Source organism: Ylistrum balloti, unplaced genomic scaffold (assembly GCF_031769215.1).
Source record: "Ylistrum balloti isolate Yb309-2 unplaced genomic scaffold, AGI_CSIRO_Ybal_v1 Utg371392, whole genome shotgun sequence".
In the NCBI taxonomy this organism is placed as follows: domain Eukaryota; kingdom Metazoa; phylum Mollusca; class Bivalvia; order Pectinida; family Pectinidae; genus Ylistrum; species Ylistrum balloti.
The window spans coordinates 713,156-740,373 of NW_026782733.1; the positions used below are offsets into that span (position 1 = coordinate 713,156).

Genomic DNA, 27,218 nt, shown 5'->3' on the forward strand with positions numbered 1-27,218 from the left:
ATTCCAGTTTATGGATTTTAAATTATTTATTCCACTATACAAAAGTCTTGTTCGTTCCCATTTGGATTATGCTATTGCTGTGTGGTCGCCACATTTACAGAACATATAGACAAGATCGAGGCTGTACAAAGACGAGCTACCAAAAGTCTCCCAGGGATGCAAACTTTAAGCTATATTGACAGATTAAAAAAATTCAAATTACCAACTTTGGCCTTTAGAAGAATCAGAGGTGATATGATTGAATTATATAAAATATTGAATGTTTATGATAAAGATTGTTGCACGTCTGTACCACTATGGAGAGATGTGGCAGATCGCCACAGCAGTCGAGGAAATTCAAAAAAAATATTCCCCAAACGGAGCAACAACATGTTACGGAAAAACTTTTTTTCAATACGAACAGTATCAATATGGAATAGTCTACCTGAAGAAGTAGTATCGGCACCCAATATAAACTCTTTTAAAAACAAACTGGACAACCACTGGAAGAATCAAGAACTTTATTATAACTATAGGGCAACAATCAAACTTTAACTATAGCTATATTTATGTACATGTGTATTTTCTATACCTGTATATTATGTATTTACATATATGAGTCTGGTGTAGAGGACTTGTCTTAGTCCTGAACCGCAAATAAACTTAACTTAACTTAATAATCAGGAAGTTTTAAACCATTTAGATATAGTTACTGAAGCATACGTTCATGAAATAACCGATTAGTTTTTACATTGACTATATCGAAGTCTGTGGTTATCACAGTCAAATTTTAAAAACAATGAATTCAATTAAATATGGACATTATTGAATGAATCATGGATATAAGTGTATATACTATTGGCATTAAGTGTGGCTCTGATATCCATCAGGAACAGTCTGTGCCTGGCCTAGCCACACAAACCCAAGCTTCGCTGTCAAAGACCGTTGTCTATCCATCCATTCTAATTTCGTGCTTAAACCAGAGACGTATATATACGTCTCTGCTTAAACAGATGGAATAAAAATACAGTTCTGAATTATTTAATACAATACAAAAAAAATCTTAATTAGCTAAGACATTATACAAGTAGCCGAAATATGAATCTGACGTGTAACGATTTTCAAAAGTTACCTGCGTGTCAAACATACACGCCTGTGCCGTTATGTAACTGTCCGATCAACGTTACTGGGGCAGTGAATTTTCGTGGTCTGGCTTTAAGCATTTCCACTCTCATAATGAATTATCATCCGGACTATTTATTTTACAAACAGCTACACTCCTTCGTATGAGTGACTTATGTTTTATTTTCCCACACAAGACACACACACGCTGTGTAAGATTGTAATTTACCTGTGTGAAATACCTGTGTCAATGGGTACCCACACATTGATGTGTCATCGACTTTCTACTTTCAGCCAATCAGAACATTTGTTTTCGTCACGTGAACGGAATTAGTCCGACAGCTTTGTACCTGTATGCGACAGGTTGATGTGTAGAAAATATTACATTCAGACTGTAATAAGGAGGAAATTGAAACCTTTTTAGGATCTGTGTTATTCAAGAAGATTGTACAGACAACATTTATTTCACGAAGATGGATAACTTCATCCAGGTGTAAAACAAATTTCATTTTGGGACAGTCCGTCTGCATCCAATATGGCGTTTGGGCACTTCCGATTTTAGTATCGAACACAACGGAAAAGAGAGGAATTAGTAACTTAACATTTCATATATTGTCACGATAAAGGTGTCTAAATTATAACACTTTCAAATTATATTAACCACGAGGCATGTCAAAGTCAACATTCCACAGGTGAATCCAGCTCTTTGATGTCACTGTATTCAAAATGGAACCGAGAGTGGCGAGACGAAACCGATTCTACAAAGGCTCAAACAGTCCGATTTCAGTGCTACATTTACTAACATTTATGTTATGGGTGATACAAGAACATCTGTATTGTGTGAATTGTCAAGAAGGTAAGATGATTAAGAAAAGTTTTTGTTGTACTAATTACGATATTTTTCTCTCTTGTACACTTGAGATATCTTGCCTGCCGGCATGTTTACAACAGTGTGGTGGAATGTTATAGATACAATAGGCCTAATGTCTTTCATCAAAATGATATAGCAATAACAAAACCATCAAAAGACTCCAAAAATATATCTTATGTTATTACATTTAGCTTTTTTAACCCACACCTTAAGTGTCCTAATTTGACCGTTTTAGTTTTCCACCCCACCCCTCCCCTACTACTGCCACTCCCCCTCCTTTCTCTGTTCATTATAAATTTGTTTCATATATTGGCTGAACAATTAAGAACATATCTCAGTCTTAAGCTCGCAACATTAACCAATTCCATCTGTTTCAACAAAAGTTTTACATGTATGTGAACATTTATGGTGATTGTCTGACCTGACCAGATGCGTACTTGTTTTTAAATACCAAGTTTCTCTGATCCTGATCAAAACTCTTTGGTTAGGACATATTCAAGAGATAATATGCATGGAAAAATAGGTTTTCATATGTTTGTCAGAAGATTTGGTGGGACATATTTTGGTATATAATGTTGTCCATGTGACTGTCTCTCACAATCTTTCATTTTTCTTGAGATCTCCTTCAGTTTTTGACCAATTTATTTGTAACTTTGCAGGCTTTATGGTCATGACATAAAACTGTATTTTCCTGAACTGCCTTTTCTTTTGCAGGTTCTATATGGGCAGTTAAAAATGTACATAAATTTTGAGTCTTGTACTCATACAATTTATGGAATTAGGTCAAATTAAATTTTACATGGAATTAGGTCAAATTAAATTTTACATTTCAAGCAACTTTTTTTATCCAACAATTTTCCATTTCCAGGACATTACTTTTATTAGAGTATTGATTTTGCAGATATTAGTTTCAACAGTATTTTGTGATTTTTGTTCTTATTCCACTGATTAAATGCTGCCAGAATGTATCATTTTTTATCTGTTCATATAAATATCTTTCCCCTTAAACCTAGATTAAGTTAACCACCCCCCACCCCCTCTTCTTCAGATTTTATCTTATTTATTTCAAATTTGCATAAAAATCATACATGTATATACTTATGCATTAAAATGAAAATGGTTTGACAAGTATGTTAAGTGCTCATGTATGATTGAGTAATTACATGTAGATGATTATACCTGTAATGTCATCTTTCATATGTCTTGATTTTTTTTCTTTCAGATCAATATCCACCAAAATATTTTATAACTCCTCCCCAGTGTGGTAGCATTGTGGGTACGGGAGGATTCAAGTTCATGACATGTAGAGCGAGTAGTTCTCCCAGTCCAATGTACCAGTGGCGGAAAAATGGGACAGATATTCCTGGTCAAACCAACGCCCAGCTCAAAATACAGAACATACAACGACAAGATGCAGGCTTTTATCAGTGTGTGGCATACAACGATCTTGGATTGTTACTGTCTGAGAGCTGCAAAGTGACGGTTGCTTGTAAGGAAATTGTTTTGTTTTTAGAACCCTTACTGATTTGTATCTACAAGCTATATGTATATATGCTGACTCATATAAATGGATATCCATCATCTATTGTTTTAGTCATTATAGGAAGAATACCAACAATTGATGCAAATGAAACTAGATGCCATCAAACATAATTAAGACTGTTAAGCTGAAGATTTTTGTGGGTGTAGGGAATGTTCCCTTTGAAATTTTTCAAATACATACAGGGAGTTAAGATCAATGGGTCACCTTAGGCAATTTTTCATGAATGTCTAAAATAAGGTTGGCAGTTTTAGGTAAACTGAAAGTTGATGAAAAAATAAATAAGATCAATTAAAGATTTGAGGGGCCAGGACCCCTTGGCACCCCCTAGGAATATCCTTGCTGCATATATTTTAACTGATCTGTTCTGATTACATTTTAGCAATAAAAATTAAACTTGAAAGAAAATGTGATAAAATTACAAACAAAGCAGTCATTGGCAACTGTCCATGGAAATAATTGGTCACTATATAAACAATGTTTTGGATCACACTCATGATTTACCAAGACATTGTCAAGTTGATGACGTGCCATTTCTGAAATAATATGTTGTATGTGAACAGAAACAAATTTAAAAGAATACATGAGAATATAATGTCACGTAAATTATTCAAAGATGTGATCGGCCAAAATAAAATACTGTGTGGTAAGAAAACTTGACAAGTTGTCAAAAGGTTTAACTTGTCCTAGAAGTAAGAACAGTCCTGCGCTATCATAAATTTGTTAATATACCTCCCCAAGGTTTATAAATAATTCATATACATGAATTCTGTTTGCAATGTTTTAATCAGCATTTTGTGAAATTGTAGTCCTTGAAAAGTTTGATATTTTTATTTCTGCTAAATTCTAGGGAAGAAGGTATTAATGTTGTGGATAATGTTACATCTCATTTACTGAAGAAAAGACTTGAGATATTATTATCTAGTAACATTTTTCAGTCAGAGTTCTTGGTCTGACCCTGGTTTCATTATTTTTGAGCACTTGAGGAAAATGTCTTTTTTTTTCCAAAACATACAACAGGTGTGATTTGTTAATGTCAGATAACTTAAGAAATGCAGCCAGGCTAGCAATTACTACTTTGTTGTTTTAGTAATTGATCATTATGTGATTAACTATGACCATGATTACTACCCTGTCTCACTGAGATAACAGGTGGCCAATTTTTTACACTCTAAAGTAATTGATAGGCCATAAAGTTTAAAGTGATGAATGAACTGAGTTGAATTGTGTTAATCTGATTGGTCTCTTAGTAAACAGTGTAAGCATTTTGTTTAGATATTCTACTGAAGTAAATTCATGAATTTTTCACATGCTCTGTATGGCTGGATGGTAGTTTCAGACTGTTCATTATAGACACTGGTTTTTTATAAACAAATGGTGGCATAGACAGCTAGTCTGACTGTATCTACCAAGGTTTTTGTTTATGAATGTCTATAATATGGCGACTCTCTGAAAGGACAACATTGGCAAAATACTTTTTACATTTTTCTGATTGTATAAGATAGTGTGTTGACATGTTTGTAGTTCAATTCTGTGATTCAGGCTCTTGGGTCAGTATACTTTGTGTATTGTAGAGAAACTGCTTTTTTATTTTAATTTTCTTGATGACCTCTGTAATGAAATGGTATAGAACATTTGAACAGAATAATCCTTGAGAGAAGGTTTTTAAGTCATTGAAATTGGGACCCTATTCCTCAGAAACTGGGTGTTGGAGCTATAAAGATGATATATTTTCACTTTTTGTAAAGGAAAATTAAAGGGTTGTGTAAACAAGGCCCTAACTTGTTATTGAATGTTGATATTTTTCTAAGTAACAATTTGAAAAGACTGCTCAAACCATTTCTTACATTGTTGCAGATATGGATTCATTCTCATCATCAATAGACCAAGATGTGCCTGTTCAGGAAGGGGATGCTGTTGTTTTACAGCTTCCAAATATCGCCTCTGTCCCAGCACCAACTATGGATTGGTACCTTGATCAGAATCAGATGGATGTTTTTGGACCACACCACTACGTTACTCTAGACAACAATTTAGCTTTATTAGACATAAGCGATCTTTCAAACAACAATGTGTATCATGCTGAAGCTCTGAATGGTCAGTCTGGAGATTTTGCGCAAAGTGGAAAATTTACCCTCAAAGTGCAAGGTAATTTCAAGTCTGTAGAAATAACACTGTTATAACAATCTAAAAAAAAAATATGTAATAAATGTATTTATGCATACATCACATTTTTGATATCCCGCTATGAAGTTAGGTCAGTTCATACTGGAATCAGCAGGTCTGTCTCTGTAGAAAAACTTGTCAGGACAACTCCTTATCTTGGGAACTAATTTCAATACAACTGTACAGGAATGTTGGGAGACAATCTGTAGATGTGCATGCAGATCTTGTCAATAGATATTGATAACCAGGTCACTGTACAAAGATAGATTAGTTTAGATGAAAGTTTGTCCAACGGTGTAAATTATCAAAGCCTATTAACTTGACTCATAACGTTTTTCTAGAACTATTACCAAGGAAACATAATGGAAACTTCTAATAAATTGAAATTGAGATATTGTTTGATCATGCTAGTACATGTTTTGAAAAGATGGTTATTTCATTGGTACCATTTTCAAGAACATCTGATGTCATTTGGTTACTACAATTAAAAGGATTTAATTGAGACTTCTAAACTACAGAACCAATTTTAATGGAAATTATACAGAAAAATTATTGGCAACTTGTATATGTGTATTTTTTTTTTTTTTTTTTTTTCTTTAATTATGGTTGGTTTGGTAGTGGGGGTCACTATACATATATATATATATATATTACAATATTCATGGTAAGGAGATGGGGCATGGCAAAGGAATGGTACCTGTCTAGGGAAATTCAAAATTGTACATAAAACATTGGTTATGAATTACTGGGACTGAAACTAAAATGGTTGATGTATAAGGTTATTGTATACCTTTATGTTGAAAAAAAATTATTCAGTGATGAAGGTTTTTTATCTTCTCTTTTCATTTCTTGGAAATAACTTTTGCTGAGAAAATCAGTTATTTAGGTAACTTGATGCATTCTTCAATTATGATTTGAAAAAATTGAACAATTTCTGTCAATTTGCAGGTAACAATGTGGTGGCAAAAGCCCCAACAATGGAAATACCTCCTAAAGATTTGTCCGTTGTAGCTGACTTCACAACAACAGTGGCTAATTTTGAGTGTGTCGTGAATGCAAGGTGATTATAAGAGAGAAGTTTTACAAAACAGTTCTCATCAATGGAAGGCATTCATTGGCATTATTTATGGCATTTTCAGATATTAAGAAATATTGCTGATTGGATTGAGGAATAAATTAAGTGTTTCTTGCTTATAAAAAAAAATGTAAAATGAAAAGATTTTGTGAAATATTTTCAAAACTATATTTTAGGGGAAAACCTTTTTCTGAGGCACCCATAGATTATAATAAGTTGAACTTATGAATTTCTCATAAATTTATGAGTCCTTGGTATTTTCTAACATACAATCATATGATAAACAAATTATATAATATACATTTGTATGTTATGAAATTGTAATGATATTGATATCATTTGATTTTTTTTTTCAGGCCAATTGGTTCATTGGTAACAAAATGGTACAAAGTAAATGGGGCCACAAGAACTGAAATTTTTGAAGATTCTGTCAAATATCTATTTGGTGATGGGAGATATCATCGCAGACTTCAGATACGAACTCCAACAGCTTCTGATGAGGGAGTATATGAATGTGAGGCAGAACTCCAAAATTCCCCCGATGGAAACACATATCCCAAGCAAAATGCTCGAGCAAATTTAACGATTTATGGTATGTTTTTTCACTCTCTCACAGAACTTGTTATAAGAATAGAGAAAAGATATTTGCTTGTCAAGAATTTTTGTCAGAGCTTTCATTGCCATAACATTTAGGAGACTGAAAATGTCCTTTAGTTATCAATTTGGGTTTTGGTATTTTAATGTCATATAATGATACACACAGATACATGTATCACAATGGCAACATTACTATTTAAAATCTAGATGTTATTTTTTTAACAAGTTAACTTTAAACTGATCTTGTAACATTCACACTTGATTGAAGTTACAGTAATTATCAATGCTCTACATACAGAAACTGTTACAAAAACCTGTCTTATCAACTTAGACAATAGCCATCCAATCTGCTTTATGAACGTCATTGCAAATAACACTTAATAGTTACAAAAATATTTAAACAGATTAATTGAAATCATGAAAATGAAGTTGATACTGAAAGTAATCTATGAGTAGAGAGAATTTAGTTTGAACAAGAACTCTTATAATGGCTGTCACAGCAACCAAAGGATTTTGGGGAAATATGCCTCATTGTTGAAAAACTGTCCTGTGATTCGTCACTACCCAGACCTGGATTTTATTTCTTGGAATATAAACTACCTTCAGAAAATGGCTTCTTTTAACTATGGTACAGATTTGACATAATTATGAGTTGGATTGTTATTCAAATTTTTTTTCAGTCCTTATTTGATGGCTTGCCATAGTGAGTAATTAAATGTCGTTATATTTTAGCTGCCATTAATGATTTTTAAAAATAATATCCAAGTGTCTTTATAGTATGATAAACAAGTAATTGTCCTATTTGACCACAGAAAAACCAATCATCACCTCGCAGATTTTAAGTGATTATAGCAAAGACTATGCTGAGACTGTCACTGTGCCATGTACTGCCACAGGGGAACCCACACCAACCATACACTGGTACTTCAATGGGGCAGAAGTCACCTCTCTAGCTAGTAACAAGTAAGCTGTTGTGTTTCCCTATTGCTATTTAAACATGCAACTTATTGTACAGTTGTCTGATTTCAGAGAGCAGAAATTCTGCACTTATTCCAACTAGAATTAGTTTATGGGTGTTATATGTAATACATCACTGATCTGTCAAAATGTTGGAGATTGATGTCACTGAATTGACTTAGAGTTACCAAATAATATTTGCCACTCCCATTTGACTCCTAGCACAGTTGGATAAAGATTAGTGTCATGAGTGTAGAATTTTGTTTGTTCTTTTTGTTTTGTTCAAGGGGATTAAATTGTTGTGATTACTTAATGAGAAAATCAATATTTCATTTAAAACAGACATACAGTACAATCAGATGGCACTATTACGATCACAGCTTTAGACCTGGAAGATTCTGGAATATACCAGTGCTTTGCCAAAAATGCTGCTGGTGAAATGGTGAAATCTACGTGGATCAAAGTCAACAGTAAGTAGATGGCAGACTTTCCTTGTACCACAGTAGTGTCCAAACCAGAATTTAAAAACAAGGACATTGAAAGGTTTAGTTTTAAATTGCCATGGGAAGACTTCAGTGCTTTGGGTCTATTCTCTGATATGTAGCTTGTCCTCTGAAAGGTCGAAATACAATTAAAGTGGATGAAACCCTGTAAAATAAATGAATCTCTGATATGTATAATGCAATGTATCAAGCAAACTTTGACAATATTTATCCATTTCATTATAATCATTATGATGAATGTCTTTGCAGGCTTACCCCCAGAACTGGTTTCACCACCTCAGAATTTGACTGTTGTGGAAGGATCTGATGCTCGAATTTCCTGTAGTGCAACTGGAGCTCCAAAACCAACCATCTATTGGGTCAAAGGTTAATATTTTGCAAGGGACTTGTGGAATGTTTTCAGCTTCCAATTTTGGTTAAAAAAAAGTAGTAATAATATTTTTTCTTCCTTCTTTTGAGGTCAGAATAAATATATCTTCTGATAAGTTCTGTACCTTTCAAATCATACAGTTTTCAGTATTAAAAGAGATTTTAAGTCAGATTTCTTATTTCATGATCAATTAATTGTTTTGATGTAATTTTTTCAGAAAATAAATTTGCAACAAAACACATGCAGGCAGGCTAGTATTTCTCAATATTAATGAGAAATTAGCAATGTCACAAATATATTGATACTGACAAATGACATTTTATGTTATTCAGTTGTTGATGAAGTCCCACAACCTATTGTTGTCGGTGGACGTTTCCAGATCATGGATGGATCAGATCTTCTTATCACCACAACGCAGGCCTCAGATTCAGGCCAGTACCGATGTAACGTCACAAACAGTCGCGGCAGTCTGGAAGCTGAGGCTCATCTGGCTGTTCTTGGTAGGATTAAGTTTGATGATACATTTGTATTCATATCTGTTCGAAGGTGCCAAGTTTCTGTTTAGCAATTGACAGCTTTGCTATTATGTTAATCTCCTTATTCAAAAGAGTTCTGCATTAAGACATCTCCGATATGAATAAATTTATTCATCAAGATGTGATTAAGTGTTAAAGATCAAGAAATCTGATTGATAATACAGCTGATGCATAGGAGATTAATTGGGTAAAAAATTCCTTACACAATGTCTGCAACATACATTCTTCAGGTATGGTAAATTTTTCAGGAATTTTGTCCTGTTAGCTACTTAGACCATGATTCTTTTGAGTCACGCATTATGATTTACATTATTTTATGAAGTTAAAAGAAAATTGTCTTTATTCTTACAGTGAGAACACAGATTACTGCTCCCCCACAGAATGTCTCCAGAGGCAAGGGAGAGAATGCTGTCATGCCTTGTAGTGTATCACATGATCCACACATACAAGTGCAGCTCAATTGGTATAAATTTGACCGTATCACCAATGAGAAGAATCTTCTGAGTAATAGCAGCCGTATCAGCATCAGTGGAACTGGAACCCTTCAGATCATGGGCGTGTATAATATAGACATTGGCTACTATCAGTGTGAGGTTATCTCTTTAGGAGGGAATGACAGCCGCAAAGCTTATCTCTCTGTCTTAGGTAGGCTTAAACACTTTAAGAACAATATTGTGAATTTGTCATTTCTTGACAAATTTTGAAATTTTGAATTATTTTAAACATTGCTTAATTGCACCACAAAACCTGAACTGAAAAAATTATCTGAATTGATCTGAATACCAATATGTCTTTTCAGAACAGGAAAAAACCCATTTCAAATTTGAGATGGAATTTTGAACTGATTTTGATTGATCATTTGGGATATGTTATTGGTAACAATTAAATTTATGTGTAAGTGTATGGTGATTTCCTCTAAATTGTTGCTGTATCCTACAGAGATCCCCCACCAACCTGTTCTCCAGACTGTAGAAGTTCTGCAGTCAGACTTAAGGGCAGTGAATTTGACCTGGCAGCCTGGCTTTGATGGTTACTCGCCCATCATCAGGTTTATTATACAATACAGACAGGTTCTCTTCGTACCAGGAGAAGGTAATTACATCTTTAGACTTTATAAGGATATCTGACATATGGATTTTTCAAATTCTGCTGAGTAGTATAGAAAAAATGACTGATGTTGATATATATATACACCTTTAACATGAAAGAGACTTTTAAGATGAAACATATAGATATTAAACATAATGCTTATGACTTAAGAGGTGCACAGTTTCCTATTTCAAGAACTAACTTTTTTTCCTTTTTCCCCAGAAATTAAAAATATATATATTAGCCCTTAAGGAGACAAATGCGTATTTCATGCCTATAGCCAGTCATTAAGTTTCATGTCTAGACTAAAATTTCTGAATGAATGTGGCTTTCACATAATTATGTATGTTTGGCAATATAAGCCATTATGACTACTACTATTTTGGTTTTTGTCAGGTATAAAAGACAGTCCTGAAGAAGGTTGGGTCACATACCCTGAGACGGCACCCTCTAGCAACAACTGGTTCATTGTTTCTGGGCTGCGTCCAGCACGTAGTTACCAGTTTCGTGTTAGTGCTGTCAACAGTATGGGGGAAGGTGCAAAGAGTGAAGCAAAACCAGTTCCACCCATTAACATGCCAGAGCAAGGTAGGTAAAAAAAATTCAATCAAACCTGTAGAGCAGTTTCGCTGAATCAGCCAAGGACTACTCAAAGATTAGGACAAGATTGGCCGATAAGTTTAGCCCCACCCCTATGGACTTTGACCTTGGTTGACCTTTAGTAAAAGGAAATAGTTGAGCAGCCCACTAAGATACAAGGATATCCAAAGTAACACTTATCCTGTTTTGGAATAATTTGGCCAAGGTTTTTAACTTCAAAATGACTGAAATTCCAACCCCTTATCAATTTAATTGTTAATTAATGAATAGAGTCATTCTGAAAATATTAAAGATTATCAATATTTGCCTCCATAATGATTTGTACATTTCATGGGTATGACTCTTAATTGTTTTGTCAAAAGATAAATGCATGAGAAACAGGTTCTTGCAACTTATTGGCTCATCTCCACAAAGTACAGAAATGAACAGCAATAGTGGAATGATTTGCTCAAGACTATTTCCTGTTTTTATCTTTCATTTTCTTGTCTTTCTTGAATCTATACTTGGATTATATTTGAAATTTCAGAAAATCATCAGATGAATTAAAAGGGAGGGGTCAAGGCCTATTGAATCTTGACAACAAAGGAATTAATATACGCTCAAAGCTTGTTGTCCTATTCTATAAGTATGTGTTAAATTGTTGAATATTGAATAAAAATATTGTTCAAACTAAAATCTACTGTGGTTTCAGCTCCCAGTGGTCCACCAAAAGGATTCTTTGGCAGTGCACGATCAAACTCCTCCATCATGCTTCAGTGGCAAGCTCCAGACGAAGATAAATGGAATGGAGATCTCCTTGGCTACACGATCAGATTTAGACTGGCTGATTATCCCAGTGCCTCATACCATTTAAGAAATGCCACTATCTGGCCTTTGACATCCTATGAGTTGACAAATCTGATAATTTTCCAGGAATATGAGATACAGATTGCTGCATTTAACAGTGAGGGAGTAGGTGTGTACACATCGTCAATCAGGGTGGCCACGATGGAGGGAACGCCAGATGCTCCTCCTAGGGATGTGTCAGCCACCACAGTGAATTCAACATCTGTGGAAGTGTCCTGGATTCCACCTGATGCTGCATATTTCAATGGAGTGAATCTTGGATATAAAATCTATATGCAAGAGATGACAGATCCTGAACCCACTTTTCGACTCAAAGTGGCCCCTGATGCAAATAACCCTGTTGGAATACAGACTGCATACATACACAACCTGAAGAAGTATACAAACTATACTGTGAAAGTCACATGTTACACAAGTAAAGGGAATGGACCTTTCAGTTCAACTGTAGCTGTGATGACTGAAGAAGATGGTGAGTACTGCAATGACATTTCCTTCTTTATCGCTTTTTTCTTTGATAAATTCTGAATTGAAATTATGAACGAGGGACTTAATTCTCTGCCATTGTTGATATATCATTTGATATATACCAATGTCTTAGTTCAACATTTGTTTATATGATGTAGCTGTTTAACATGTAATAAGATGGTATGAACACATGCTGAAATTGCTTTGCAATGTTTTACTAAAAAACAATTCTTGTTATGTTTGATAAGTAATAATTATTGAATTTGTAATAATCGGGTGATAATTATGTTGTTTTTTTGTACATTCAGTACCTGGTCAAGTTGGAAGTCTGTCCTTTACAAACATCTTGGACATATCTTTGAAAGTTATTTGGACTCCCCCTACAGAGATCAATGGAATACTCTTGGGTAAGGAATTCAGAAATCTAGAAAATGTCACTATTTGTATACTTGAGAAATCACTGAAATTTACTACTCAAAATCATGACATTTCCTGGTCCACTTATATATCATTTCATAGCTTATATTATGAATTTCCAAGTAGTTTCTTGTTCACTTTGGTATATTCCATTGCATTTCTAACCTAAATTCTTCAGAGTATAAACTTGAGTGGATGAAACGCAACTCTACAGAACAAGCCAAGTCAATAGACTTACAGAAGATTTTCAATGATTACACAATACGAGGCTTGTCACCTAGTACCAACTACACTATCATGGTCCGTGCCAAGACAGCGAAGGGTTATGGACCTCCTAGGTCAGCTGACATCCAGTCTGGGGTTCCTCCAGGTAAATTACACAAATGGTTTTTCATATATCTTTATCATAATTGTATTATATTCAATATCATTCATTTTTAAAAGCAAATCTTGTCATTTTCAGGTGCTTTTTAATCTAGACTTTTATTAATCCTTACTTCACTTGGCCATTCTGGTCAGCTGATACATTTGCACTGATACATTGACTATTGCCAATCTTGGAGTATGATCTCTTCATAATCATTTGTTAAAAATTTCAAGTTGCACTCCTGTTTGAATTTGAAATGAGCATGTTGCGTAATTCCATGATATTAACACTGTTAAACAGAGCAACCAACGGCTCCAATTAACCTTGGAGTATCAAACATAGAAGCAACCTCAGTCCTGCTCCAGTTTATACCCGGATATGATGGGAAAACATCCATCACTACCTGGATCGTACAGGGACAGCAGAATGACAACACAACCTGGGGAGAAGTTTACAGAATTTCAAATCCTGGAGCAACCTCGCTCACAGTTCTCAATCTCCGTCCCTACACTGAGTATCGACTACGAATGACTGCTGTCAACATTGTTGGCCCAAGTTTACCAAGTGAACCAACTAGGAAATTCCAGACGCTACAGTCAGCACCCAGCGTTCCACCTGACAATGTTACTGTCAGGGCACAGAATGCTACTGCTCTCAGGATCAGCTGGGCAGTAAGTTTGTACACAATTCTCATCAGAAAATACTTTTAACATTAGAATGCTTAAATAAATTTCTTGTTCCAGATTCTGCTATATGTATTCTTATTAAAAAGGTTTATACATCCTGAGCATGTAGTGATGCACATTTGAAGTTTCATGTAATGTTTTTGATGATGTGAAGTTATTTTGGATTGAAATTAAAAACATTTATTGTTCAAAGACCTGGAGGCCTGTTATATTTTCAGTATTCATTTTTTCACACCTTTGTTCTGTTCAATAATTCCATGAATTTCATGTTCTGTAATTTTTTATGTTTTTTTGCAGCCATTGTCTAAGAGTGAGTGGAATGGTGCTCCACGTGGCTACCAGTTATTTTACAAGCTCAAACAGAACCAGGTATATGCACAGATTGATCTAACCATGGACCATGACAACCACTTCCTGAATGGACTGGAGGAGTGGATGGAGTACCAGGTCAGGATGAAAGCCTACAATGATGTGGGCAGTAGTGCATTTAGTCCCATCACTACAGAACGGACTCGAGAAGCAAGTAAGTAGCCAGGATCAGGAAAAAGTTTTTTTACTTACACAATAGTACAGTAGCATTAAGTTTGTTTTGAAACGTTATTTTAGATCATGAATTTTATGAAGAAACAGAAGTTTTTAATCCAAATATTTGAGTTATTGCCTAATATAATTGTTATTTTTATTGCAAATGATAAAGCCATGCATGACATCTCAAAGGTAAGTCGTAAGAAAAACATTTGATGAATGAATCAAATGATGAATTACCTCCAGACAGAATCTGGATTAGTTGTGCTCACAATTGTATTGTTAAACTATATATCACTTATTGTTTTCATTATTCATGCTTAATATAATATGTGGTGGTTTTGTAAAAAAATTCCTTGAATCAGTAACATCAGTTACAATCGGTGGGATTTACACAAATTTGCAGTTAATTAGGTCTCGAATACTCAAGTAACCTATTGCAATCGTCTTTTGTCTGGCTTCACCAGCATGCATTGTAAACAATTTACATTTTCGACTTCTACTCAATAACCAAAACGCCCAGGGTCATGGTATGGGGCCAGTAGCGTTCTGGGATAAAGGGCTACCAAGTTTGTTCAAATGAATGACCTTGATCTAAACAACTTCTTTTCAATAACCTAAAGGTCCAGGTTAATATATTGGGCCAGTAGCATACTGAGATTAAAGACTGCCAAGTTTTTTCAAATGAATGACCTTGACCTACTTTCAAGGTCAAAGGGGACAAATGTGTTAAAATCTTTTAATGACTTCTTCTCAATAACCCAATGACTCAGGGTCATGATATTGGGCCAGTAGCATGCTAGAATGAAGGGCTATCATGTTTGTTCAAATGAATGACCTTTACCTTCATTCACAAGGTCACAGGCGTCAAATATGCTTAACTACAACAACAGATAATAAAATCAGTAGTTCTTTGGCTTTATAAGGAAGTCCACATATTCTGCAAACAGTAATGAGGGAAAAATTGACACAGCAAATGAAGAATTAACTTTTTTTCTTACCCATGTTGTGCATGAATACTTTTCCTTGTGAAGTGCATGCAGTGTGTTTATTAGCGGCAGTTTGATACAAATGGCAATATAACTTCAAAGATCAAGTAAATTGTCTAAGAAGGTATGAAATTTATTTTTAAATTGATTTTACCATTAGACTTTGTCTTTTGTGATCTACAGCTCCATCAGATGGTCCAACAAATGTGAGAGCCGTCCCAGTGTCTTCAACCTCAATCAATGTTTCATGGTCAGATGTACCTGCTCTGGACCAGAATGGTCTTATCTCAGGCTACAAGGTGAGGTATTCTCACAACTAGTCTATCTTAGGACATGTGCAGTTTTAGGGATTAAAAATGAAAGTAGATTCATTTACCTGTAATGATTTTGAGGTAATGCTTAAGTTTTATACTGGAAAACAAGTCAGCTGTGTGGGCATGTTGTTTAAGGAAATGTAAAGGAATTATGCTGTTAGTGTCATATAAGAATAACAGAATAGTTTGTGTGCTTTCATTGATGGTTATGCAGGGCTCTCACATCCCATTTTGGGACTGGGGCCCGGGGCCCAGGGCCCTTAGAATTGGGAAAAATAGCAGCGTTTTCCTTAGAATTGTGAAAACTTGGGGTCTAAATTGGGAAAAAAAAGATACTATTTTGCATTGGGAATGGGGCCAAATATTGGCCCCAAATCTGGCAGAGAGCCCTGTTATGTAATTATATAATGTTGTCACATTAGTATACTTTGATTTCTTTGATTCAGGAGGCTTATTAATTGTAATTGAAAATTGTCTGAAAAAATCCTTGGATGATTTTTTTTGTGTCTTGTAGGTCCAATATGAGTCATCCTTCGAAAACATCGCACCTGTAATGCAAGATGTACCTGGAAACCAGACATACAGTGTAGTAATTCAAGGCCTACGAAAGTTTGTGTCATACCAGGTGCAGGTCCTAGCATATACACGCATGGGAGATGGAGTACTTAGCGTGCCCAAGAAAACTGTCAAAACGTTTGAAGACAGTAAGTTTATTTTAAGCTATTTTCTTGCAGAAGTTTTGCTTTAGGTGACATAAAAGAAAGTTCATAGTTGTAGACTTCTGCCATTGTGTTACACATTTTTTTAAAAGTGTATTTCAATCCTTTTTTTTTCCCTGACATTTTTTGTTTTTATTTTATCCAAAGCAGTTTTATAACCACACTTGTTGGTTGTTTAAACAGGTAACAAAACTGATCTGGTTCGTAATATGACTTTAAAGATTTGCAGAAAAAGGTAGAAAATGAGAAGGCAAATTATTTGAATTTATTCCAAATGTAAATTTTACAGTTTGGATGGCAATTTAAAGAGATTAGTATGTTTTGTCTGTTGGAGAAACTTACCTTGAAATGGATAACACCTAGACTGAGTTCTACTGTGAAGTGCACTTTAACTTTCAACCATCATTCATTATTATTAATATGTGTCATATATTTCTTAGCACCTTTTTTATTTAACCTTAATAGCATTTTTTCTCTACAATGCCTGGATTACTTTTTCAGAGCCAGGCCCACCTGTGATTGTGTGGTTTCCCCAGGTTACCTACACAACTGCCAAAGTCATATGGAGTCCCCCTTTGGAACCAAATGGTATGGTCAGTGGATATATGGTGTCCTACCGTATCAAAAACATGAACACTATCACCAACAGCTCGGAGCTACCGTCTACACAGTACGAATTTACTGTGGCCACATTGCAACGTGAGACTTACTACCTCTTCAGTGTGACAGCTCGCACACATCTGGGCTGGGGAACGCCGGCAGAGGTTCTCGTCTACACCATGATCAACCGCAGTACGTTTCTTTGAATACAGATATTTAGATTTTAGTCCAGAAATTTGGAAAAATATTGCTTCATGAGGGCTTTCGGAAATGAAACTTTTTCTGCCATTGTTGTTTGGTTTTTCATTTTCTATTCAAATCGAAAATGTTTGATTGCTCTGGTTGACATGTCTGGAGGTTGGTCTTTTTTATGGTACACCAATTTGTCTCAATTCACAATAAAGTATCTAACACAGGGAGTTGCACATACCAAGAGTTTTTAATTATGTAGACTACAGAAGTTTCCCATGGAAGGTGGTTGGTAAATATATGTGAGAAATAGCTCAATAATTTGTTATAATGTGTGACTGGATCAATCACCTTTACATTGCATACAATATGGGAGGATGTTGAGTGCGATATGTCCTGAAGAGAAAGTAATTATAAATGTTGTAGCTATCCCAGACCGTCCCTCATTGCCATCAATTACATCAGAAGTTGGGCCGCGGTCAGTGGTGATAAGTTGGCAGCCTGCCTTTGATGGATATGGTCCCCTGAGAAACTACACTATACAATACCGCAGTCAGAATGGAGACTGGAGCACAACCCCTGAGACAGTCCCCACAGAACTCAACTCTTACAAAGTTACTGGGTAGGACGTCAACATTCAGTTATTGGAAGTTTATTTTCCCTCAGATATTAACTTAGCTGAAAAAAGTATTCAGATTAATCCAGTATGCCAGGAAGGTTAACCCTTCATCTATTAAAAATGTTTGCCTTCCAAATGTTAATTCCATTTTGAACATTGATTTACATATTAAGGGAATGCCATAATTGAAAAAAATGGAGTTGATTTTTTCATGATATTTCATATTTTGTGAAAAGAAATGAATGTTTTGGTGATTTTTTAAAATAAGATTTGTCTGTGTACAATAATTACAGGATTTGATCCCATTGTTACTTGATATTTTAGTCTGCATCCTAACACTCAATATCGGTTCAGAGTGGCAGCCACGAATGATGTAGGAATGAGTCCATTCAGTGATGAATCTTTACCAGTTATGACCTTGGAAGCCAGTAAGTGTCTAGTTAGATTTGGTAGGAGTGACATTAAATTTTTTTAGACTTTTTCTTTTTGCTTTTAAACCAGATATTCTTATCTGACAGTAGAATATGTTACAAAAGAAAGCACCGTATTTGAGAAGTTTGGATAATTAAATGGGTATTTATCAACATTTCTTAAACAAAAATGAAAAATATTTCTTTAACCAATGAGCAATATCTATGTAATAGAGTATACATTACAAGCCTTAATAACCTGTTATCTTTTCAGTACCAGAAGGAGCTCCTCAGAATCTGGTTGTGGTACCACTAACAACCATCTCTGTCAGAGTATCATGGCAGGTAGGTGTTAAAAGTTAAAATGCATTACTGAAATATGTTGACCTAGGAGCAGGAAAATAATTAATTTCTGTTGGTTCAAAAATTATCTTTTTCTTGTAAGTCTTGAATTAATATTTTGACATTTCATCAGCTTTAGAACAGCTATTAGCTAACACTACTAAAACTAATTTTCCAGCAACCTCCTGTTCAAACCTGGAATGGTGTCCTGCTGGGCTACATAATCCAGTACAAACAGGTGGACATGAACAGCTATGTGGAAGCACAGGTTGATTATCGCCAGTACAGTATGATTCTGGACCAGCTCACAAAAGACGTAAACTATGAGATCCGTGTTATAGCCTTTAACAGCAAGGGAAATGGTCCGCCAAGTACTCCTACTATTGTGTATGTAGGGGAGGCAGGTATGTATGGTTGTCACTATGAAAATGTCATTCTTTCGTTGTCTATAATTACATCCATCATCTCTGGATTAGCCCCAAAAAAGTAATTGTTTTTTAATAATATTTTAAGTATGTAATACATAAATAAATTTTTGAATAAAGGAGGTCAGAGTTGTCATCATTTTGGCCGCCTGTTTATAAACATGTGATAACATAAAAAATTATTGTGGATTCTCTTTCTAGCTCCGGCTGCAGCTCCTACCAACATTTTGATCCAAGCTGAAAACTCAACGGAATTAATGGTAATCTGGCAACCACCACCTCCTGACAAACAAAATGGGGACCTGTCTGGATACAAGGTAAGCCAACTCATAATATTATGAATAACAGTCTGTATTTTAATTATGTTTAAAAGTAGAGGACTAAGAATTTTTGCTGAGTGTGTATCTGAGAATTTAGTAAGAAAGCGAATGTTTCAATCAAGCATCGCCACTACCCTAATTATTTGGAGTTTGCAAAACAATAATAAAGTAATAAATGTACTAAATACTCAAAATTATGTTCCAAATGTTTGCGATATATCAAAACTATTTAAGGTTTTTTGTCTTTTCTATTGATGAAAGGAATGTTCAATATACATTAATTAGTATTAAGTATTTCAGTTCCTTTTTGATACATAATATATAAAATTTCTTTTTGTTTTGATTTTCAAAGAGAGTCACTATAGAGTTTATCTTACACAGATTCAGTACTGGAGAACCACAGATGGGCCATCCTCAAATGTACAGATCATCGTCCGAGAGAAACAAGCGCTACTTCAAGGACTCCAGATCTTCGCTAACTACTCTGTAACTGTACAAGCCTATAATCTGGCTGGAGAAGGACCCAGGAGTGATATCATCTACGGACGCACCCTGGAGGGATGTATGTATTAGAGCATCTGGAAATTGATTTGGTAGACATTTCATTGCTTAAATTGATGAAGTAATATCCACTTCATAGAGTTTAAGGTTGTAGAAAACTTGCATGTAGATTATGTTAAATCATATTCCATAATTGGTATTGTTGCCAAGGATACACTGAATGAAAGCAGCTTGGTCTCCATAAATGAAGTATTGATGTCTTTTCAAATGCTTTAGTTTGAAAATGCTGTGTGCAGTCTCAGTCCAATTATTGTGTCGCCTGCAGAACTGGCGGACACTTAGGGATCACTTTGTCCGTCGTCACTCGGCGGCGGCAGCAGCGGTGGCCGTACAAAAGTTTTCCAGACTTTTTTTATCTATTTATAGAAAGTTTTCATTTTAATTCCAGTCCCAGAGATTCCTGCTTACATCTTGTTCACAAACATTACCCTGACATCTCTGAATGTCTCTTGGTCACCGCCCACACAACCTAATGGTGTCATCATTGGCTACGAGTTGACATACTCCCTACAACATTCTAATGAAGGTAGGCAATAGTTTTATACACACCTATATCATCCAAACAGGAGTAGTGCTGGAAAGATCCACTCTCAGTAGTTTTGTCTGTGTCAGAATGTAAATGTAACTAGAGCTGGTGCATATGTCCAGGAAAAAAGAAGCAGTTAAAAATTGAAAAAGTAATGATGCAGATGAATGACTCACAAATGTGTTTGGGTGCCTAAGTGGGGTATTAAGGACCTCACATATCAATGATTTTAACATGCACAGTAGAGTTCTAATACAGAAATGCTAGTGTACCACTAAGGCTGAAAGCCATTAGCTGAATGCATATTAATATGTACAGCGTACAGAATTGAAATTTACTTTTTTTTATTTGACAGAGAGTCGACTTGTAAAGTTGACAGTGAGCGGCTCAAAGCATTATGTAATAATCGACAAAGTAGAAGAGAATGGTACCTACTTCTTCAGCGTTAAAGCAAGAACATCCATTGGGTTTGGGCCGGAACGTGTGGGCAAGGTTACCATGGGACCACAGCCTGGTATGTGTGATCTTTTAAGATGTTTCAGCTCTTGTTTTACGAAGTCGTATCATATTGTATGTCTGAAGTAAGGTTAACATAAACATTCACATGTACTTGATATTTGAATAATCTGGGCTTGGAACAATTCGATGGACATGATTTTTAGAGCTTGCTCTCAAGGATTATCACATTCTCTGATAAAAGTGATATATATCATCTGTACTTATGCAGTCATTTGAAATTTTTCTATCAATGATTGCCAATAGCGGATCTATAACTTAACCCCTTGACCTAAATTTCATGTTGATGCCCTTTCTCTCACATCAAGATATCTATTTAAGAAAACTGAATTAATTAAAATGATGGTTTGCCAATATTGAAAAAAGGACAAAGAAAGAAATACCGAACAACAGTGCACACGTCTTAAATGATTCTTTTCTATTTCAGGTTCACCAGGGCGTCCAAATAGACCATCTGTTGAGATGACTGGTGACGGCACTGTGTTGCTTAGTTGGTCGGGAGGTACACGTGGAGACTCCGATATTATGGGCTACCGTGTAGAGGCCAAAAGCACCAGTAAGTATTTAGTATGTTGTCATCATGCAACACACATACTGATCTAATATTTAGGTATAAAATTGGTTTATAAAAAATATGTTCATATGAAAATGTATGTGTTGTTTTTATGGAAATTTTGAAGGAGGAGAAACAATCAAAGTTCAGGAACTCCTTTAAAAGTGACATAAAGGTGAAGTTGTGTTCAACTCATTTTTTCAGAAATTAGGAATTCTATTACCTGAATTTTGTTTTAAGGTAAATTGTAGTTTGCACGACCAAAATTAGTACAGAAAAGAAAAGATTTGAAATCAATTTTCTGGTGGTGATAGTGGACCAATAATAAATCTTGTTTAATAAATTTCTTTTCCAGTCAGCATCTAAATTTGGTATATTTTTGACTCAAAATTTGTTTTTATATATTTAGTCAATCTAACAGTTTGTTTTTGTTTTTATTTTTAATGTTGGGCAAGGAGGTGGGATGAGGACTCAGTCATCACTTGAGTCAAAGTGGACAAAATTGCACAGAACTTAGATTTTATAAAACCCCTTTAATATTTTATTGTAATTTGTGATTGAATGACAAACCTATGTGCTGAATGAATATTTGTGATAGCAAGTTGGTAAATATCACAGTAACATTTCCTCAGATGGTGAAGTGCCCTTAAGAGTATTACATCTTATAATTGTCAGAGTGTGGGACATATAATTTAGAAATAGAGCTGTACTTTGATTGCTTGTACAAGTTTCACATTACACATCATAAAAGTAAGTTATATCTTTTGAGTGGGAAAGAATTTATTATGCCTCTCCAGTTGTCACTAATCACTTATCAGTGATTTCAATGTATGGTTGAAAGATGTTGATTTTTGAGCAATATGTCCATATTTGATAGAAAGCTCATTCATTTTTTTCTCTGTTAAGTACAAACGGCAATTATTGTAACTGCTATTTCATTATTGTGTAATAGTTCCACTCCTTACCCTTGTGTCAGCTGACTAGTCTTAATGCAGGATAAATGTAGTAACATTCACATGTTTAAAGTATAATGACATCAACATGTTTAAAATACTCTCTTCAAAATGTTGAAAATTGTGTTTTTATAGAAAGACAGTATTGGGAGACAGCACCAGTATACCAGACTACTACAAATGTCACAGAAGCTCGCTTTCCTTTCCCTACTGTGTGTTCTGATGATGGATGCCAGTTCAGAATCAGGGCTTTCAACTGGATTGGCATCAGTCATGCTAGTGTCCCCTCAGAGGTTATAGGTAAGCCTAATGCTACATGTACCAGACCCTTGGTCTAGTTTGTTTGTAACATACTGCCATCTCGTACACTTTGTATGTCAGTGCTGGTTCACTCCACACTTTTCATTTGTCAGATGAAGGTGACCTTGTAGTCATCGAAACATCACAATCAGATACTTTACTCGTTTTGTTTTGAGAACCTCTATTCTATTGACTGAAAAATGGACACAAGCGTGTATTTTTTTCCTGCGACATGTTCCTGCGAGGTAATAATAAACAAATATACCAAAACTATATACTCATGTTTCTCACCCTCTACTTCACCCCCTATATGGCACATCAGTAATAAAGCATTATGCTATGGCTGCTACCACTGAGGTTGGCAATCATAGCAAAAGCTTGGGGTAAGTAACAGTATATTACCTATTGTTTTCATTTAGATATATAACAATTTATAATATAGTTACTATATACATGTGATAGTATTTCTCTGGCTATTGACTTATTTTTACATAGACTGCATGGTGAATATTGAGCTGGCTAATTTTAAATGACTTCAATAGTGAAAGTATGATTAAATTAGTTACTGATGCAAAAATTGATATTAAAGTGAATTATGATCATGTGCAAATTCAGATATATTGCCATCACATTTCATTGCTTTTGAAAACCAGAATATACGCCTTGTAAAAAATAATAATTAAAAAACAATTCTGAGTGAACCAGGGTAATCTGGCATTCTGTTGTAAATGATGTATACATGTACTGGTATGGGTAGTTGATAAACCATCTATATTACAGCACCACTTGTCGTACAAAAGGCATTCCATTATGAGTGGTGGTTTGCTGTCATCATGGCCCTTTCTGGACTTATTGTCATCCTGCTGATCATTTCCTGTCTTTGTCTGGTTGCTCGCAGAGGAAAGAAAGGTGTGTAGCTTGGAACTGTATGTTTATAAAGAATTTCTTCAAAGTTTTGTCACCATTAAATGAGATGTCATTCAACAGATGTGAAAATTTGAACCTCTTTGAAAAAGTATTATATCTATAGTTTCATTAGAAATAAATTCTTTTCTGATTTTACTGATCTTATAAATGTTGTCCCCATTGAAGATGTTCACGATCAATTCACGATCAATTCCTGAGAGCACTTGTGAGAGCACTTTCGTTTTGTTGATGAGGTAGTGCATTTTGTTCTGGAGTTGTGTCCCTTAGATTACACTGTGACTTTGTTGTTCTCTTCACAGACAAGAAGAAACCTACTCCTACTGCTGCAGTGTCCACAACCAACCTAGAATCCCTGGACACTGAGGAAGGTGGCTTTGCTACCATGGAGATGAGACGGTCAAATCGTAGAAGTATGGGTGCCAGAAATGGCAATGCAAGAACTGCAGGAATATATGGAAGGTAATTAGTAGATTCATAATACCTATTTTATGATCCATATGAAGTTAAAAGTATTTCACTTCTACTCTTTATTTGAAAATTTGATGACAAATATCAATTATTAACACATGTGATGATTATTTTGAATGTTAGGGCCCCACCCAGACCAAGCCCTGCAAGTGTCACATACTCTGACTATGATGATGGAGCCACAGCCAAGAGTGCTTTACCAGATGATGATGATGATGATGGCAGTAGTATCACTGAAAAACCATCCAACTTTGGCGACTCTTCATCAGTAAGTGACTCTATCTTGGATACATTAGGCCATGTATCAAAGACATGGGTGTCCTATAGATTTTTAGATAGATAGTCAGGACTTTTATTTCAGCAGATCTAACATGATGAAGCACTGTCATATGTCGATGTGCAGTAGGGTCTTCTGGGTTTGTCCAGTCATTCTTAAAATTGCCACTACCTTTTTATCTTGAAAAACACATTCTGATCCAGGTGAAATTTTTCTTCTTTCACTCAGCTGGGAAACATTTCATATTGATGTGCTGAAGGTATGTTAAGTGAAAGTGAACAAAATCTCAGTTGATTAACACTCAAGACAAAGGTCAAAGTCAACTTTTATATAGCATAGGTAGTTTAATGATATGAAACATGAAGTTGATTTGAATTGATTTAAGGAGTCAATTATATAAAGGTCTCTCTTCCATTTTTGGTTACATCTGCCACACATTGTGCAGGTAACCCTCAGGTCAAGCTCAATATTAGATCAGACACATCTAGTATGTACTAGTGCTGGTATGTCAAATGTAACATTTGATTCCATATCTATAATTTAGTGATTCAAACAACATTGAATTAGTAAGTTGCGGTTGTATTTCTTGAATTATTTTGTTCTCTCATTGACAAAATATGTTCTTTAACATGAATTCACCTTTTATTACATACTTTCTCTTCTTAAATTATAGGATAATTACACTCTCATTGAAAAGTGGAAAAATGGCAGTAGGTTACTTTCTTGTCCCTGCTGATCTTGAAATATTTATTTGCAGCCAAGTGACGAAGAGAGCGATGACAGTGACAAATTACCTCCTCCTCCATCCTCTCCTCCACCCCCACCATTCACAGCCAATCCTTATGTGAATGACCTGGCACGACGGTCATGGCGACAGAACTCACAGGACCATAATCTACCCCAGACAAGTCACTATAACGCCTATACCTACACAGACAGTGAGGCGGAGAGTAGTCACTACGCCCTCAGTCTGACGGGCGGACAGATGATAATAAACAATGCTGCAGGCTCACGTGCTCCACTTCCAGGATTCTCCTCATTTGTATGATGTGGATTCACAGTGTGTGAATTTAATGTAAGACAATCTTAAGGATTTCCTGATCTCTCATATTAGAGTTTTGGGAAATCTTGATAGTGTATATTCGTCCACAAAACAAAGACTTCCAATCACTTTGTTTAGTATTTAACACACAACATGAGGTACAACATGGTATCTCGGTGTAAAGATTTACCAATTCCTGGAATTTCTTCCTTCAACATTATATATAGATATATAAAAATTTCAGGAACACTATAGCAACTTTACCGAGTGTCAGCCTATCGTATGTGTTCATTTAGATTTTGATGATGCATGCTTTTGTGAACTTTCGTGCCTTCATTATTGGTTTTCTAGGAACAAATCATGCAGGAAAAGCATAAATATATATTTTGTAAGTTTTTCTACAGAATATGACTACAATTGTGTGAACAATACCAAAAGTGTTGTCATATCATATTTTTATACTCTTACATTCTTGTCATGAACCATCATTTTAAATCAAATTATGCAAAGATTGTGTAAATGCGATAAGATAGAAGAGAAAAAAAGCATTTAAAGATTTTTCTTTCATGCTTAACTGAGCATAGCTCTGAATTGTGAATGTGATTACATACAAACTCAAATTCTTCATCACTCTCCCATGCCAAAGGCGACATGCCAAACAATCTCGGGGGGAGTAAACTCAACAGTTGTGTTTCAGAAGTGTGTCAAAGTGTGTCTGAATTATGTGCAAAATAAATGTACAGAATATTTCGAATCTAAATTACTGTGAGATGATGAAGATTGAACTGATCCTTATTGACACATGATATCGAGTGAGAATGTCGAATTGAATTGAAATTGAATTTCGACTGAGGATAATTGTTGATCTGCAGCTTTGTTCTAAAGTTGGACCGAAAAGATGTGTTATGGGCAATGTTTGAAATATTTGAATCAGTTAAATAATTATAAGCATATAAAGGAAATCCAGTCTTGGCAAACTGATTATTTTCATCAATTGTTGTGGAACAAAGATCTATATATATTTAAGAGGGATGCCTGTGTGCTGGATGTTTTCACCCATAGAGGGTTTCGGGCTACCGAAGATCATTGGAAGGAAGGGAAATGTACCTGGAAGTCAGTATTCTTAAAAAGTGACTACAGTCTGTGAAATGATTTTGGACAAACCTCTTTGTCATTATTTGTGGTCACTTGTGATCTCTGAATGTACTGAACTCTACAGTAATGTAGTGTAAAGTTACTGTCCTGCTCTGTACAGTGATGTTGTGCACTGAAAGATAATGTGATATCATATTCTGTGAATGATGCCATGCAGGGAAAATGATGACAACTCTGTGATGTCGTCCACTTTAAATGTAATGAGAGTGTGTAAAAATGTGTACAGAAAATTGTAAAATAGAATTATTCCCAGGTGGCCAAATTTTCTAAAACCTGTATGTTGTGTGTATGAAGGATGAGAG

General features: G+C 35.1%; 1 protein-coding gene and 1 long non-coding RNA gene across 2 annotated transcripts in view; one reads left to right on the forward strand and one right to left on the reverse strand.

Moving 5' to 3' along the window:
* The window catches only part of LOC132562314 (uncharacterized), a 491,282-nt gene that overhangs the window by 389,672 nt on the left and 74,392 nt on the right, over window positions 1-27,218 (reverse strand). The gene's annotated exons all lie outside the window — the stretch shown is intronic.
* LOC132562318 (protein sidekick-like) lies at window positions 1,828-25,767 on the forward strand. The gene is made up of 34 exons (XM_060227057.1): window positions 1,828-1,957; window positions 3,195-3,461; window positions 5,370-5,660; window positions 6,627-6,738; window positions 7,110-7,345; window positions 8,163-8,313; window positions 8,650-8,777; window positions 9,060-9,176; window positions 9,513-9,680; window positions 10,068-10,361; window positions 10,656-10,808; window positions 11,202-11,393; window positions 12,097-12,720; window positions 13,025-13,123; window positions 13,312-13,503; window positions 13,801-14,171; window positions 14,484-14,709; window positions 15,884-15,999; window positions 16,529-16,718; window positions 17,235-17,525; window positions 17,949-18,144; window positions 18,466-18,569; window positions 18,826-18,896; window positions 19,072-19,297; window positions 19,520-19,635; window positions 20,020-20,200; window positions 20,588-20,725; window positions 21,081-21,239; window positions 21,669-21,797; window positions 22,883-23,047; window positions 23,828-23,956; window positions 24,274-24,433; window positions 24,566-24,710; window positions 25,477-25,767. The coding sequence occupies exons 1-34, from the start codon at window positions 1,828-1,830 to the stop codon at window positions 25,765-25,767; spliced, it is 6,558 nt and encodes a 2,185-aa protein (XP_060083040.1).